The 16813-nt window shown below is 41.6% G+C and overlaps 4 protein-coding genes across 4 annotated transcripts; 3 read left to right on the forward strand and 1 right to left on the reverse strand.

Moving 5' to 3' along the window:
- Window positions 1-189: 189 nt before the first annotated feature.
- PCOAH_00029520 (Uncharacterized protein) lies at window positions 190-2088 on the forward strand (the record flags this gene model as incomplete). Its single annotated transcript, XM_020059754.1, has 2 exons — window positions 190-356; window positions 552-2088. The coding sequence occupies 2 exons, from the start codon at window positions 190-192 to the stop codon at window positions 2086-2088; spliced, it is 1704 nt and encodes a 567-aa protein (XP_019915462.1).
- An 807-nt stretch (window positions 2089-2895) lies between these two features.
- PCOAH_00029530 (Adenosylhomocysteinase) lies at window positions 2896-4329 on the reverse strand (the record flags this gene model as incomplete). The annotated part of the gene is made up of 1 exon (XM_020059755.1): window positions 2896-4329. One exon carries the CDS (start codon window positions 4327-4329, stop codon window positions 2896-2898), a length of 1434 nt encoding a protein of 477 aa, XP_019915212.1.
- A 1467-nt stretch (window positions 4330-5796) lies between these two features.
- On the forward strand, window positions 5797-11424 carry PCOAH_00029540 (Uncharacterized protein; the record flags this gene model as incomplete). Its single annotated transcript, XM_020059756.1, has 1 exon — window positions 5797-11424. One exon carries the CDS (start codon window positions 5797-5799, stop codon window positions 11422-11424), a length of 5628 nt encoding a protein of 1875 aa, XP_019915227.1.
- Window positions 11425-13332: 1908 nt separating this feature from the next.
- Window positions 13333-16098, forward strand: PCOAH_00029550 (Uncharacterized protein; the record flags this gene model as incomplete). The annotated part of the gene is made up of 1 exon (XM_020059757.1): window positions 13333-16098. One exon carries the CDS (start codon window positions 13333-13335, stop codon window positions 16096-16098), a length of 2766 nt encoding a protein of 921 aa, XP_019915303.1.
- Between the last annotated feature and the right edge of the window lie 715 nt (window positions 16099-16813).

Raw genomic sequence — 16813 nt, forward strand, 5'->3', positions numbered from 1 at the left:
GGGAACAAATTTCACATAGAGTTATTCCCACTGTTTGGCGATATCCCACAGAATTGGAACCTTCCACCCAGTGATTTTTCCGCATAATGAAAAGTTCCCCCTGCTCATCGTAAACCAGAAAGGGAGAACGACGCATAGAGGAAAGTCTCCTCAGAGAGACACACAAGTGCAGCATTTCTCAAAATAAAGATGCCCCAATTGGTGCCCGTTTACAATCAGGAAAAGTCGCTGAAGGAGCAGGATGATACGGAGCTAATAAAACATCGAAATTGGGACTTCGCCCACTCATTGGTGAAGTTGAAAAAGAAGGGGCCTGACAACGACGGTGATGCACATGATAGCAGTGTACACCTAAGGTATGACACAGAATTGAGTGAAAAATTGGGGAAAGCTGCTTTGTTTCTCTTATGACCGCGTCGTCTGGTTAACCACCCCCCATGTGTCCAGCTACAACACTGTCACTCTTGATAAGCAAAACTTACCTCTACATGCTATGCAAACACGTTTCGTGTTCACCTTTTTTTTTTTTTTTCCCCATCTTCCATTTGCAGAAAAAGCAACAACCTCATGAAAAACGAAAAAGGACTGTGGGTCCCAAAAAAGGGTATAGCGGGGGGAGATAAAAAAGGAGAATCTGAAAAAAAAAAAAAAAAGCATATTCGTAAGAAGCGAAACAAATCGAGTAGTGAATCTTCCTCAAATCATTCAAGGGTATCAAAATCGCCAAGCTCTTCACGAGAATCTTCTCAAAAGAAAAGACGAAGGAAGCGATCCGTCAGTTCAACGCCCATCAGAAAGGGTGCCAAAAGGGATTCTTCCAGTGCCAGTGCTGATTCAAAGCCTAGCACATATACGAACAGGACTAGTTCCAGCGAAAGTGGCACCAAGAGGTCCAGCAGGAAGAAAAGAGAGGGAAAAAAGAAAAAAATTCATAAAAAAAGTAAAAGGGGGCACAGAAGTGATGACAACAACGATGATGATAGTTATGATGATGACCGAGGGAGGGAATACAAAAAAGATGCAAAAGTTGCAAAAGAGGCAAGGATGCGCCGCACAGAGGGAAAAAGAAAAAAAAAATCGAAAGGGGATGGCAGCGCTAGTGAAGAAGACGATACACATAATGCCGAGAACGGTGAGGAAAATGCCAATTCACCAGAGAAAAAAAACAGCTACGAACACAGTGACGTTGACGCAAATGGGAAGGACTCGATTTCCTCCGATAGCGACCTGAGCAAACTTCAATACGTTGACATTTCTGAGAAGGTAAAAAGAAGTAACAATAAATATGATACAAGAGGAGGGGAGGACAGCCAAAGTGATGACGAAAATTCGGAACCTAAAAAGGATAAGCGAGTGAACAGACATGATCGTACACATGGGCACAGTACCCGAACTCGACATGAGCATACGCACCATCGTGAGAATAGCAATGATAACAGGAAGGGACGAGGCTGGGAAGGAGGCAAAAGTAGCAGACACGAATCTTACAGATATCACCACAGAAAAGATGACGCGGATGGGAGAGAAGGGTCCCTACACGATCGAAGGAATTACAGACATATGGACAGGCATAGAGACAGGGATTGGGACTGGGATCGAGATGGAGAAAGGAAAAGGAAAGAATTGGATTTCTCTGACCAGGAGAATGAAGCCAATTATAACCATAACAGGAAATATCACAGAAGACATTATGATCATCCCCATGATGAAAATGACCAGGGATATCATCCTAGGCAGAGGAGCCATTTGAATGAATGGGATCGACATGGATGGCCAGACAACAGAAGAGGACGCTACAGAAGAACACAACTAAGAGACAACTGCCATTACGAAACGGTTGAGGAATTGAAAAATAAAAGTATCCCCGATTTTGAAAAAAGTGAAGATAAAGGGGAAGATACAAATGATAAACCAAGTGACGTAAGAACTGAAGAGAAGGCCAAATTGGAAAACGCAGAAATGTCCGATAGCGATGAGGATGAAATGTTGGAGAACAAGACAGTGGAAGAAATTGATAGGAAGCTTAAGGAAAAACTTGAGGAGGAGAAAATTATGGAATCGCTGGGGTTGCCACTAGGGTTTGTTTAAGTCACGTCCCGTGTGGATGATTAGTAGGTAAATAAAAAAATTCCCTACCATTACATCATCCGGGGGACGGTGCGCAGATTGCTGCTTTGTGTTTGAAGATCTGTTTAAGGGTGAACTGTTAAAATATGAGTTTGCACACACATGTGCGAGGAGGCGCATGCCAAAGAAGTACACTTGACGTGCATGTCAGAAGGTACACATAATTGCGCTGCCAGACGGTATGTCCAGACGAGCATACAAAGAGGCACATGCCAGAAGGTACACAAAAACGCGCGTGCAAAAGGCACATACGTACGAACGCCTCCCGGAACGGAGTCATCTTCCGGGGGGCTGACAAATAAAAAAAACAAAAAACATAGCAAATCTGCCGAACGGCCAAACACACTCGACTGCAAATAATTATGTGCGACCATTTCTCATGGGCAATTTTTTATTTTTTTTATTTGAGGCGGCACCGGGGGGGACGTACATGTGCCGGGGATGTTTTCGTGGGTAAGCGGGCATGGAAAGTGGATATAATATACTGATACAGGTGCGTCTACGCGGTGGGTAGGGCCCCAGCTGCGTTGCTTTTCCGCGCATTCTTCACCCGTTTGTTGTGCTTGTTTGTGTAATTTTTTTTTTTTTTTTTTTGTTATAAGTATACTTTTTTCCCTTGTTTATATGCTTTTCCACGCGAACCGACTGACGGTATGGTGAACTGCAACCATGGGGAAACGATAACCCGTTTGGATGCCCCATGAGGGGGGTTTGTGCTGGAATGGTGATGCGCTGGATGAATGCACAATGGCGGATTTTATCCCTCCATCAATACCTGTAGGAGTTACTCTTGTAGGGGCCATCTTTGGTGACGCCCAAGAATTCGCACTGCTTGTCGTCCAACTGCGTTAGAGAAACATTGAGTTTCTTCAAATGGTAAAGGGCAACCTTTTCATCGAGCTGCTTGGGCAACAAGTAGACTTTATTCTGATACTTGGAGCTGTTTCTACTTTCCCACAAATCTAGTTGTGCAAAAACTTGATTACAAAAGGAAAAGGACATTACAAAAGCAGGATGGCCAGTAGCGCATCCAAGATTTAAAAGTCTTCCCTTAGCAAGGACGATAATTTTGTTCCCATTAGGAAGGGTTACTCTATCTACCTGTGGCTTCACATTCTCAATATGTATTCCCTTACAATTAAACAATTCGTTAACCTGTATTTCATCGTCGAAATGTCCAATGTTTCCCACCACTGCATTGTTTTTCATTTTCAGTAGGTGCTCTAATTTAATTACATCAACATTGCCTGTACAGGTTATGAAGAAATCTCCTTTCTCTACAATTTCGTCTAGGGTAACTACATTGAAACCTTCCATAACAGCTTGAATGGCACAAATGGGGTCAATTTCCGTGACGTATACTCTTGCACCTAAGCCTTTCATAGAGGACGCACAACCTTTTCCTACATCTCCATATCCACATATGACAACAATTTTTCCTGAAATGAGGAAATCCGTTGCGCGCATTAATCCATCTGGCAGGGAATGTCTGCAGCCGTATACATTATCATACTTCTGCTTCGTCACTGCGTCATTTACATTTATGGCTGTAAAAAGGAGTTCGTTATTTTTTTCCATTTTTTTCAATCTTAGCACTCCTGTTGTGGTTTCTTCAGACACTCCGATAATTTTCTTGGCAATTTTTGTCCATTTTTTGGGGTTCTTAAGAATGGACTTTTTTAACAAACTGAGGAAACATTTTTCTTCTTCATTTTTTGCAGACTCCGGGTCAGGTAAAATTTTCTTCTCTTCATACAACTTTTCATATTCAACACCTTTATGTACTAACAGCGCTGCATCACCACCATCGTCAACGATGAGATCTGGTCCTTCTTCATTTTCCCACGTCAATGAACTTTCTACACACCACCAATACTCTTCCAACGTTTCCCCTTTCCACGCAAACACTACTACATTTTCCAACGTGCTCACAGCGGCAGCTGCGTAGTCTACCGTCGAGTATATATTACATGAGCACCACCTTATTTGGGCTCCTAACTTTTGTAGTGTCTCAATAAGCAGTGCACATTCAACCGTCATATGTAAACAGCCAGTTATTTTCGCACCTTTAAGGGGTTTCAACTTTTCGTACTCCTCTCTGATGGACATAATTCCCGGCATTTCATTTTCGGAGATCTGCATTTGGAGCTTCCCAAAGGGGGCCAAGCTCAAATCTTTTACCTTGCTCTTGTTTTCATACATTTTGGAGGAGAAATGGTGGAGTGTTTAGAAAAAAAAAAATCCTTTTTAGCTTCTTCTTCTGTTATGATGTTAATAATGATGAAGTGGCTTTATTTTATTTTATTATTTTATTTTTTTTGCCGCTTCCTTGGAGGAACTACGCGAGGGAAATGGGAAAACGCATTCGTGTGGAGAAATAAACGCGCAACACATTCATAAACGTAGGATATATCTACATGTACGTGCAAATTTGTGTGCATTCCAAAGTGAGAATATCAGTGGGAAATAAAAAAAAAAAAAATACCTATTGGTCGAAAAGTGGAGGAAGTTGCCTAAGCCAATTTTAGCGCTCGCCAAATTGAGGGATTAGCGTTGTATTCGGTTGCTGCGAATTTGGTAAAGTACGCATTCTCGCGTTGTAAAGTGGAAGCGCGTTGTTTTTTCTCTTTGCATTTGGGTAGCATACTTTGTTGTTTTAAAAAGTTTCCCTTTGGTGAAGATAAAAAAAAAAAAAAAAAAAAAAAAAGCATATGTAGGGTGACCCGACTGTATGGTGGGGCATTATAATATTCTTCCTTCCCAGGTGCTATATCCCCCAAACGGTGAACACATAGATTTTTTTTTTTTCTCCTTATTTAATCTTCTCTACATAGAAAAGCACATCACAATTGGTTGCATTTAAGACTGACAAAGAGTTATTCCAGAATGCTCTCAGCGTAAACCCCGCGTTTCCGTTTCTCGCGAAGAGGTAGCCCAGATGCCCAATTTTATAAAACAGTTGCATTTGGCTGAAAAATGCAATACATTTAGGTAAATGGAGTATGCACAGTTACGTTAGGGGTAACCCTTTTGTCCCCACGTTCCTCCCACCGGAAAAGGAAAATAACGCGGGAATATTTCCCCCTCGCGGAGTGTATTATATACCAAAGAGCACCCTCGAGGGATGAATACTACATTCAGCATATATGTGTATACAGTATGCCTGTTTAACAAATCCTATGCAGTGCTGGGAGCCAATTCAGGGCAACACAAAGTAGGCCATATTGGGGGAGCAAACAAAAGGTGTGTGCTTCTTGCTGCCACGTGGAAAGTAACGTATATCAGTTAAAAAAATTGGAACTTTTACAAGTAGATATTTTTTTTTTTTTTTTTTTCTAAACAGGGCAAAGAAAGGCAAACTGCTACATTTACTCCTTTGCCAGTTGTTTAGATAAGGCCATACTCCGTTTAAGCCAATTTAAGATTCTTTTTCTTTTTTTCACTTTTTGTGGGAAGGGAAAGAAGAAATGCTTCACCGGAAAAGTCCCCACCGGCATTACCCGCAGCAGCCGCGTTTTCCTGCACCGTCGTCCCCAATGCTACACACGCGAATAGTGCAGGGGAGCCCATAACTGCAACGAATCGGAGGAGGTGAAAGAGGCCCCACGGTGACAACAGAAGCAGCAGTAGCGTAGATGCGTAATAGCCGCTACAACGGCGAAGCAGAAAATGCCAAAACGCACCCATGCAACCGTAACGAGCATAATCCTCCTTCTACTTCACGTCCTTCCACAAAATGCGGGTATAAAAATTAAGAGACTGAGCGATGCATTTAATTTTATCGAACCAGCCATCTGGAAAGGCACCTCCAAATATGAAATAAATCCCAATCTTCACCTTGTGCGGAGAATAGAGAAAGGGAATCTCCTTAAGATAAGGAGTTCCCCAAATGGAGAGCACACACAAGGTAGTAACACTTCAGCCATTGGTGAAGAAAATGCTCTGCTGGAGGAGCAGCACAGGGGGAATAATGTGGTGAACAATCATAATCATGTGTCGAACTACCAACAGGGGGAACCCCCCCCAAGGGGAAGCCCCCCCTTAGAAGGGCAAAAAGACAAAAGAGAGTACCTAAATGGGGAAATATTAAACGAAGAAGAAATAAATGAAAACATGAGGTTTCAGCAATGGAGTGACCGATTGCAATTTTCGGAGGAAGACAGTTTCTGCTATGACGTAGCACACGAGTGTGTTAGTACAAAAAAGTACTATAAAATATATCAGGTGAATTCTAACTTTTACAAAAGGGAGTTCATGTTGAGTGAAAGGTCTTCCGTGAATTTGACCCCATTTTTGAACAAGAGGGAGAGCGAACAGGCGTGTCAATCGCTGACGAAAAATTTTAGCGGAAAAATGACGTATGATATGTTCGTGGGGGGAAAGGGGGGTGCGTCTAGTGAGGCGGCAACAGGTGAAGCAAGCAGCTGTGACGAGAGGAGTGGAGGCTGCCCTTCCCAAAGTAGTTTAACGCAAAATAGCGAAGCCGCTGGTGGAGTCTCTTACGAGGAAATACCGCTGAGCGAAGAGCAAGTGGGGCAACTGTCCGACATAAACTTCGCACTCCGGGCGAACATGCTTTTCCCGACGGAGTCGTTACGCAGCTCCATATACATTGGGAAGGAGGCGTTCAATGACTTTCTCGAAAAGGGAACGGAGTCCATCAAGTTAGCCATGAACAAGCACTTGCATCACTACTATAGACACAACCTGAAGAGTAACTTGGACGACAAAATCTTCCTCATGTATATTCTGAGGTATATAAAAAATTACATTTTAAAAATAGTATACAAAACATTCCAAGTTAAATTAAGCAACGAAATGGAGATAGAAAATGACTCCAATGTACAGCCAAGTGGAAGCAACAAAATTATAAGTAGCGAAACGTACATAGAGCTAGCATCAGAATTTGAAGAAATCATAAATATATTAACACATTTTATTGAAAAAATGAAAGAAATGTTTAAAATTCGAGAAAAAGAATTGGAAGATTATTTGTCCAAGAGGAAGGAAATTATAAATTATTCAACTCCATATGTTTTACAAAATAATGAAGAAGCAGAAAAACATATTATGAACATGTGGAATTATTTTAATTTTAAAATTTTCAACAATGAATTGCCAAATTTTGACTCCATAAACTTCTTCTGGATAACGGACAAAGTGGAGAAACTGAAAAAAATTCCAAATATGAAAATGTACAGAATTGGAAATAAGCACTTTTTAAATTTACCCAATGTTATGTTCCACTGTGCTTTGAAAACGTCCCCCCTTTTATTAAATTACACCATCTTAAAGGTCATGTATGAGTATCAGAAATTATTGTGTGTGGATATTTTACCTTTTAAGGAAGTAAAGAATTATAATATGTCCAAAAAAATTGATGAGAAGAAACAGAAAATTATCAAGTTCGTTCATGGGATTGCTGGTTTATTGGAGAATATGGACTTCCATTTTTATGCGCCCTATTTGGGGGACCTCAATTTGGACAACGAGGAGGCAGCCAAGTTTTACTCCTACGTTAAGGACATCAATGGGGATGACAGGAAGATGTTCCGTCCTTTGGAATACAACAAGGAGCTTTCCTTTTCCCCGGGGGGGGACAACTTGGATGACAACAATGTGAACACCACTAATGTGAATGGCACAAACGGGGAAGTGGCCAACCGGGAAGTGACCTACCGGGAAGTGACCAACCGGGAAGTGGCAAACCTGGAAGACTTTCCCCCGGATGGTATCCCCCTGGATGATGACGAGCCCGACCAGGACGACCTCACAATGCTGCTCCTTAAGTCGAACGCCGTCAGCGATATTAATCGAGCCATCCAGTTGGCCACCAACGTGTACAGGAAGAAAAACGTCGGGCACCTGTGGGGTAGCCCTGCGGACGTGACAAGCCCAGAAGCGAACGAAGCAGAAGTGAGGAACGCGCTAAGAGTAAGAGCAGACACTGGTAAAACCAACGCAGGGACCCCTCACCAATTGAAGGAGAACAGCCCAGCATTGCAACGGTTCAGAATACCGCTGAATGAATTTGCGTCCTCCCTCTTCCTATGCGATGTGAACAACTGCACGAAACTTCTAACACAGGGGATCGAAAAATTGAAGCAGTTAAAAGAGTTCGACTTAACCTACGTACATAACGCCCTGACGTATGCGTGCATGCGGTTTTTACACGAAAGCGGTAACGAAAATGAAGATGTGGAGAGCCTTTTAAAAAAGTATGAAAAAAAGGAAAAGGTAGAAACGACCAACAATATTATGACGCTGCAAATGATGGTGGTCATAGGGGAACTCTTCCGAAACATCAGGAAAGCGAGGACCAAGGAGAAGTACTTTTTTAAAAGAATCCTACAGACAGACGTCATTACAGATATATACAAAGACGTCAGCGTGTACGATGAACATATGAATATTAACAAAATGGATTACGTGATGAATAATTTGAAAATTGCATACCCTATGAAAAGCAACATTATGTTGACGCGAAAAAATAGAGAAGAGATTGCCTACTATTTTTTGAACTACTACACCAAGTACCTTTTCCGTTTTGATTTGCCAAACAATGTTGTAATAAAATTTACGGATAAAATATCTGGGCTAAGTTTTTACGATTACAATTTTGACTACGTATCGAATGATGTGGTCATTTATATACACAACGATGTTACTAACTCGTTCGTGCTGTCCAGGGTCATCCTAGACGAATGCCTGAACGTGTATGAGAAGTACACCACGTATGTGCACAAGTATGGCGGGAATACAGATAGCAACACGGTCAAGGAGGCCAAGAGCAAGCTAAAAAAGGAGGGGGATCCGAACGATGAGGCAACCACGCAGGGAAATAGCATTGAAAGGAAAAATGATCAGTCAAGAAGTAACCAATCAAAGGATGACGCCAAGTGGGAGGAGGAAGTTCTGGAAGATGAAGACCCAGACGAGGAAGAAATGAATAACCTAGATGCGGAAGAGGAGGACATCGACGCAGATAATATCAACTTGGACAACATCAAAGAGGTGGATAGCATAGCAGAATCGTCAACCGAGGGTGACGCAGATGACCAACCTGTGGACGACGAACATGTGGATATCTTCAACTACGCCAAAATAAATCGAATAAAGCAGTTCATTCGGTTTGTAGTCGAATACAACCAGTGGCCCTTCTTCCTAGATGAGACGATCAACCTGGATTCGTACCTAAACGGGGAAGAGCTAGACATGCTAAAGAACGTAAAGCATTATAACAGCCTAAATAACTTTTTCGTAAAACTGAAAGAAGCAAACATAGACAAGAAGCGAATCATGGAAATTATACAAAGTGCCATAAAAAGGGAGGACTGCAAAGACACATGGGAAGAGAAGAAAATCCCCCTCAAACATATCGTCTCTGCATTATTCACAAATAACTACATTAATCTATTTAAGGTTTTCCAAAGAGGCATAAAGGTGCTACTAAATATGAACCTAGATCAAATTGACCTAATTATGAACAAGTGCAAGTATGCATGCGAAATTGTTTACTATAAAAGACTGGAAGAGCTTAAGTCATCCAACAATAATCTCATTTTTACCATGTACAACGAGAATGTAAGTTCGATAGAATATTATTTTGACAAGCTAAAGGAGAAAATTATTTTAATCAGCTTGATTAAGAAGGAGGATATTTTTGGCACGCTCATCAATTTGATATCTGGCATTTTCCCCAACAAGACTAAATCGGAGAGCGAACTTGAAAATACCACCAAGGACACAAAACCGAAGGAGAAAATTGACGAACTCATTTTCCTATATGACCCTGAGAGGAAGAAGTGTGGCTCCACAACGGAGTTAAACAGATCCACCGTTACGCAGAATCTGTTTCACTTTTTCAACAAAGAAATATTTGAAGGTAAGATAAAAAATGTCCAAATTGAGTTTGTCAAAAATGATGAAACACTTTCCACGCATTTGAATTTTGTTAACTCTTTTGAAAGTCCCAAAATTTTAATCAATGAAAATGTCTATTCAGTTACCATTCTGGCGAACGTACTGCTGAAAGAAATGGCCGAAATTTTCTACTTTTATAATGAGAACAAAATCGAGAGGGAAAATAAACTTTACTTGAAGAAGGACTTCAAGAGCGCCTACCTGCCCGTCGTTTTTAAGTATGCCAAATGTTTCCAGGGCGGGGAGGATAATAAAACGCCCTTCGACTTTGGGGAGGAACACACAGGGGATAAGCATCCACAGGGGGAACACCCAGAGGGGAATCAAAACGACGAAGTGGTGCCCCTTCCAAGCCAATTAACCACCCCGGGTATAAGCGCTTCCCCCCCGCAGAAAGAACAACTCATCGCCGAGAAGGACAAAATGGACATCGACAACCTGATCGACCGAATCGCAAACTACAACCATGAAGAAATGTTCAAGGAAATTTTAGAATTCCGAAAGGAGAAATATAATGACAAAGCAGAGGTGCAAAAGTGTCTGGAGGAATATCTATACACGTACGACAAGTTGAATACCATTAAGTACGGCACACCTGAGGTGAGTGAGAAAAAAGAAAAAAGTGAACAATCGGATGACACCGCTACGGCAAGTACAGACGCTGCAACGTCAGGTGTGGACCCTGCAACACCAGGCACGGACCCCGCAACGCCAAGCATGGACCCCGCAATGGAATTATATTTCGAACCAAACGACATCAAAAGTATTTACCTCAATTATATGTATAAATACATCGAATACGTGATTAAAAAGAAGGAATTCCCCATTGCATTTAACGAAATAAACGAAGAATGGATTAACGCTTTGACGGAGCTGGAGAATCAAAAAATTTTGGTCTACTCCACAAAAAATAATAGTGGACATTTGTACGATTTACTCATTAATAGCAAAGCCTGTTCGTCGAAGAGGGCCCTGGAAATTCTAGAACGTAGCTTACAAAAAAGGAACAGCGAGGACGACCTGGTGGAGAGGACCCTATCTCGCAGTGAAGACAACGATGCCATAAAAAGCTTCGATGAATTCGTCCTGTGGATAAATAAAAATAGGAGAAAAAACTTCGAAAAGGTAGACCCCCAGGAAATATTAAATGCTGATGCCCCTGAAAATGCGAACGAAGATATTAAGGACGTTATAAAAGAGTACAATGCTCTATACGACGCCAATGCTACGAGGAACTTAGACCCCAACAGCGTTACTGTTGACAATTTAAAAGATTTGGTGAAGAAGCACAACATTTCGAAGCAGGAAATACTGTCTGCCATGAGTCAGCTGGACATGCCCGATGACTTCGACGTCGACTCGTTGTACAAGTGAGACGCAGCGCCAGACACTTGGGTGCAGTCCCCTCCTTCCGTGACGCATCTCCCCCGAAATAATTTATTCGTATAACTACTCACACAATTGTGATATTTTTTTTGTCAGTTTTTTTTCACCGGATTGTTTGCTCAGTTCTTTTTTTGCCTTATGGTTGAGGGGGCCTTATATGGATTTGTAAGCTGTACTGCCCGTGTGAGGCGTCTGAGATGACCAACCCAGGCAGTGTAGCCACAACAACGTAGGTATTATTTACCGAGGATGGTTTCCCTTTTTTTTTTTTTTTTTTTTTTTTTTTTTTGTTCACGTTAAGGGGCGCATCCCTCTCCGTGTACTTTCTCGACAAATCGTTTTTGCCTCCTTTCGCTACTTTTCCCTTTCCCTTTTTTTAATTCCATTTGTTGTCTTTATTGACTCTACTGTGGCAAAGTGGACACTCGATTAACCACATAACTTCCATTTCTGTTCAATCGTTTTGTTAATTTTTTTTTCCCCCCTCGCTTTGTAGTTAAGTCCTAGAAGCGTTGTTATTTGTATGGCCGTTATTAGCATACTGGAAAGTTCCTCCTCCCAAAGGCGATATTCTGCTTCTTTTCCATTTGTGGTGATGTACCGGTGGGAATTACTCATCTGGAAGTGATGGCATTCCCCATTTCGGTTTACAATGTTGATCCGATGTGTGGCATCTTTTTCGCTTTAATAAGCGGACGGGAAGGGAGCCACTGGCGGAATGTGGACGAAAAAAAAAAAAAAAAGGAATATTACTTTATCCCCCAATATTGGTAATACGAACAGGGGGAAATACCATGAAGCGTAGAACTCCAATAATTATCACTTTGGTTATTCTCAACACAATACCTACACGTTATGCCGAAGATGAAGGTCCATAGCGCTTAATTCCAACGCGGCACAAAAACCGCAGATCATTTCTGTATACATTTTTATTTCTTCCCCCGTTTGGCTAGCTCAAATTTGGTGCATACAGTGTAGGATGTGAAAAGGTTTGCCCCCCAAAGGTGGCCCTTTATGAGGTGTAATGCTCAAAGGCAAGCAATGTTAACATGGCATCATTTGGAGTCCCGCTCAAAAATTGTGCCTCCTATACCTGTTAATGTAGGGGCAAAACTCTTCAGCAGTAAGCATTTATGTGATGCAGCGCATTAGCAGTGCGGCGGGGATCGTACCGCAATTTTGTGAACAATGTTTTTCGCACCATCTGTTCGTTGTAGTTTTGCCTTATTTTCGCGCCATTTTTATGCCTTCTGTTGTTCTATTTTTGTACCGTTTTTGCGTCTCCTTCACGCGACCGTCGCCTGCAAAAAGCGGATAACTTTTTTCCCCCCTTGTGAGTTCCCGATAGAATGGGGGTTTTCCCGCAGCGCCAGCGTAGAGCCCTCGCGCGAAAGCATAACATGGTAGCTGAACGTGGAAGCTTTAATTGGTAATCACGACGCGCAAGCCTAAATAGTAGCCGCCGCATGGAAGCCTAACTCGTTGTTACAACGGGCCAACATCCCTGAGCCGATCGGAAATGCGTTTGACGCCTGCGCATGTTATCATCCCTGATGCTTGTTTGTGCGTACCCATAAGGGACACGCGCAAAGTCGACTTGTGTAGGGCGGTAGATCTGCGCAGGGAAAACGCAGGTTATGGCCAAATGGGAAACGTAGAAAAAGGAAGGAGATCATCTTCCCGTCCGAGTGACACTACATCAGAGCAGCAGACGAGCAAGGCAATCAGTCCCGACGCATGACAAGCTAAAATATGTGCAATGACGATCGATAAGCATGTGCCCACCACGCGTGACGCATCAAGCACCAGCCATCCCGAGTGACAAGTGAAGCAGCAACCACGTCTCCACCCCATATATTATGCGGAGTTACAACACACAAAAAAAAAGAACACAAAATGGGGAGCGAACAACTTAATTTAAAAATCCTGATGAAGAAATTCCTGAGCGAGGAGAAGGAGTACATAAAATTAGTGAATAAAGATCAAAGCGATATCATACTTTTCGAAAAGGAAAACTTTTACATACATGCAAATATCCTCTGTGGAATTGAAAGCAGGAAGAAAGAAAAATACAACGTTGGGGATATCTACCTATTCCTATGCCTGCCAAAGAGTAACTACACCTTTTCGTATATAAATTCTGTTGGCTATAAATATATAAGCATTCTTGAAAAAAGCAAAATTATAAAAATTATCGAAGACAATGAGGATAATGACGAAATTAAGGTAAATATTTATGTGTATGATTTGAAGAGAAATTTGGACTTGCATGACTATGTGGACGTGGAAGATAAGGATCAGGGGATACAGGTGGACCTCTTTCATTTGGACATCGTGGGGGATGTCGACAGGGATAGCGAAAATGAGAATGAAAAGGGCCATGTAAAAGGTGCCACAACGGGGGGGAAGCAAAACGAAGGAGGGGGAGAAACATTTAGCCCTGACCACCGGAAGAGGAAGCGAGAAGAAGGGGGGAAACTTCAACAAGGGGAAGGCGCCCAAACGGGGGATCACACAATTCCTTCATATCACGAAAAAAGCAGCATTAATCTCGACAAAGGTACCTCCAACGATGATGCGAAGGAAAATTTCGTCTCCTTCGATAGCGTAAGAACCGTATGTGACACAGAAAAAATGGACAACTCGCTAATCCTTTATATGGCGAAGGGAACACCCCAAAGTAGACATATCCTCAGCGAAATTGACCCATGGGTGAAAATGGGGGATTACAACTTCCTGCAGAGAGATATCCCTTCCGAACAGTACGACCCGTTAATCTATTTCAATTGTAACGAAGTTAACGCCCTGGAGGAATTTGCCAACGATGCCAGCAACAATTATGACTTCTTCAGAGTGGAGGTTAAGGACACAGCGATTGGGAAAGACCATTTGGGAGGGAAATCCCCCATCGAAAGTGCCCAGACTGGGGAAGAAGTTCCAATAGAGGAAGGAGCACAAGTGGGTAACCACCATGAGGACACCCCTGATAGCAACCTGCAAAATATGATGAAGCATTACTTCGGGAAGGACAATTTTTTCAAAAACTTTTTTCTCCAAAATATGAATTTATATTCTGTTTTAAAAAACACATATTTTGCGAACACACAAAATGAAGTGCACATTGATCAGTGCGTAAAATTAATTGTCAGCAAGTTCCACAGGGATTACATAAAATACATGGATAATAAACAACACATGGTTCTATCCAACTGTAATGATTTCCTGAGAAGGTACTCCACGCATAACTACACAGATATTTACCAGAAGGGAGATTTGTACAAAAATTTTGCAGATTACGACATGCTGGACCTCGATTTGAGCATTAATGAATATAATGAAGAGGGAAAACATTCGACCAATCAGGTTGACTGGAAAAATGGTTATTCACTAGATGGAGAAGGTGCGAAATTTTCGGTTGGCCAATTTATCCCCCTAGAAGTGGTCCAAAATTTCAATGATCACGATAAGATAATTTTCTTTCACGATTTGCTGGCGCAGTATGTGAAAGCAATAACTGACAAACAGTGCTACGATGCGAATAGGGCACAGGTCAATTTCGTGCATAATTTTGTTAATGACTTTTCCCTTAAGGAGAATCTCTACTGGGGGGTGAATACAGAGCAAGGTTGCCCCCTCCCCCTAGAGGAATTATTCTCATCCGATGCGGAAGACTTCCTCTTCGATTCGGTACAGGATGAGGTAGTCACCACCACCATGGGTGGAAAGGATGACCAGAAAAAAAACAATTTCCCATTCACAGAAAACAACTGCGCTGTAGTGAGGACCAAACTTGACAGGAAAAACATCTCGAAGATGAAATTGTCAGACGAGCAGGTTACAGCGAATGCAGAAATCACCAAGTCGGTACTTCTTAAAGAAGTTAACATGCAGGACGCCTATGACCAGATAGGAAAAAACGCCAGTGACTTCAGTCGCATATATAACCTTTTCGAACGGGAACTTCTAAACAAAAGTAATATAAAAAATGTATACATAAATGGAATTAAGAAAAATATCATCGTCGATGATGGTCATATGAAAAAAGGGGTGGAAAAAAAATCGTTAAAACTTATCGACGAAATTCACTTAACGTATAAGAAGAGACCAATTATACTGATAGAAAAAGAGAGCAGCAACCACATAATTAACAGGAACAATGTGGAGTCGTTTTTTGTGCATAATCGTCTGGACAACTCTGGCGTCAATTCGAAAGGGACTCATGTCACGACCGGTGGGGGTGACGGCGCAGCAACGGGGCCTTACAATTCCATACCCATCATTTACAAAATGTTTAACAAAAAAAAAAGCATAAAATTTTCGTTCATTGAAAATGACCAAATTTCCAAATTGACAGAAACAGACTGGAAGTGTGTCATTGCCGTTATCATAAAATCTAAGGAGTCGCTAAAAAACATTTTAAATGAATATCCTTTTGAAATTCCTACTGCGCTTTTTCAGCCATTCAAATCATTTTTTTTTATGTTCAATGATGTTATGATACCGTCTGATTTGTTGACAGGTGGGAATGTCGATATTATCAGACTCAGTCGGGACAACAGGAAGGAGGATTACCTCGCCGTTAATAAATTTTGGACCAACATTGAAAAGTTCATTTTGCAAAGACGGGACAAGTCTTGCTACACGCGGAAAAGGAAGTCCTAACCCCGCGCGGCGCTTGCCCTGTGAACGTGTACACATGTGTACAACTATGTATACCTGTGTGTGTACTTATTGTGTTACTACACTTACACGGCCCGTGCAGGGAGATGGCCACTCCGCGCATAAGTTACTGCTCGCTCATCGGTCGCAGTTTTTTTTTTTTCTTTTTCCGTCGAAACTTAGCTTTGTTAATTTTTGCCATTTGCCCTTTATTTTTACTCTATTGAATTTTTTTTTCCCCCAATAGAGCATATAACCTTGGTGACCTTTTTTTAAATGCAAAATTGGTGAAGCTACACTTTTTGAATGTATTATTGTGTGCGATTGTTGGCGTGTAATAATACATGTGAATAATTCCCTGAAACAGAGAAAAAAAAAAATTATACACTTGCTGCTAATGTGCTAACGTTTTAATTTTCCATTCGAAAAGCTGTCGAATGCGATTTTTTTTTTTTTTTTTTTTTTTTTTGTTCATATTTCTCTCCCCAAATGAATGCACACCTGTTTACATCGTAAAAGGGGTAATCCGAACCATGACATGCTAATTAACATTAACCTCAAATTATAATTCCACCTTTATATTCTCCTTTTTATGTGATGACTGACTGCACGTTTTCTTTCCAGCTTACCAGTGCGTACGTGCAAACATGTACAACGCTGCATGTGCACTTAAGGTAACATCCCGATTTTGCCGTATCCCATTTTGATACCGTTTTTT

The sequence above is a fragment of the Plasmodium coatneyi genome, chromosome 10, assembly GCF_001680005.1.
Source record: "Plasmodium coatneyi strain Hackeri chromosome 10, complete sequence".
Lineage (NCBI taxonomy): Eukaryota > Apicomplexa > Aconoidasida > Haemosporida > Plasmodiidae > Plasmodium > Plasmodium coatneyi.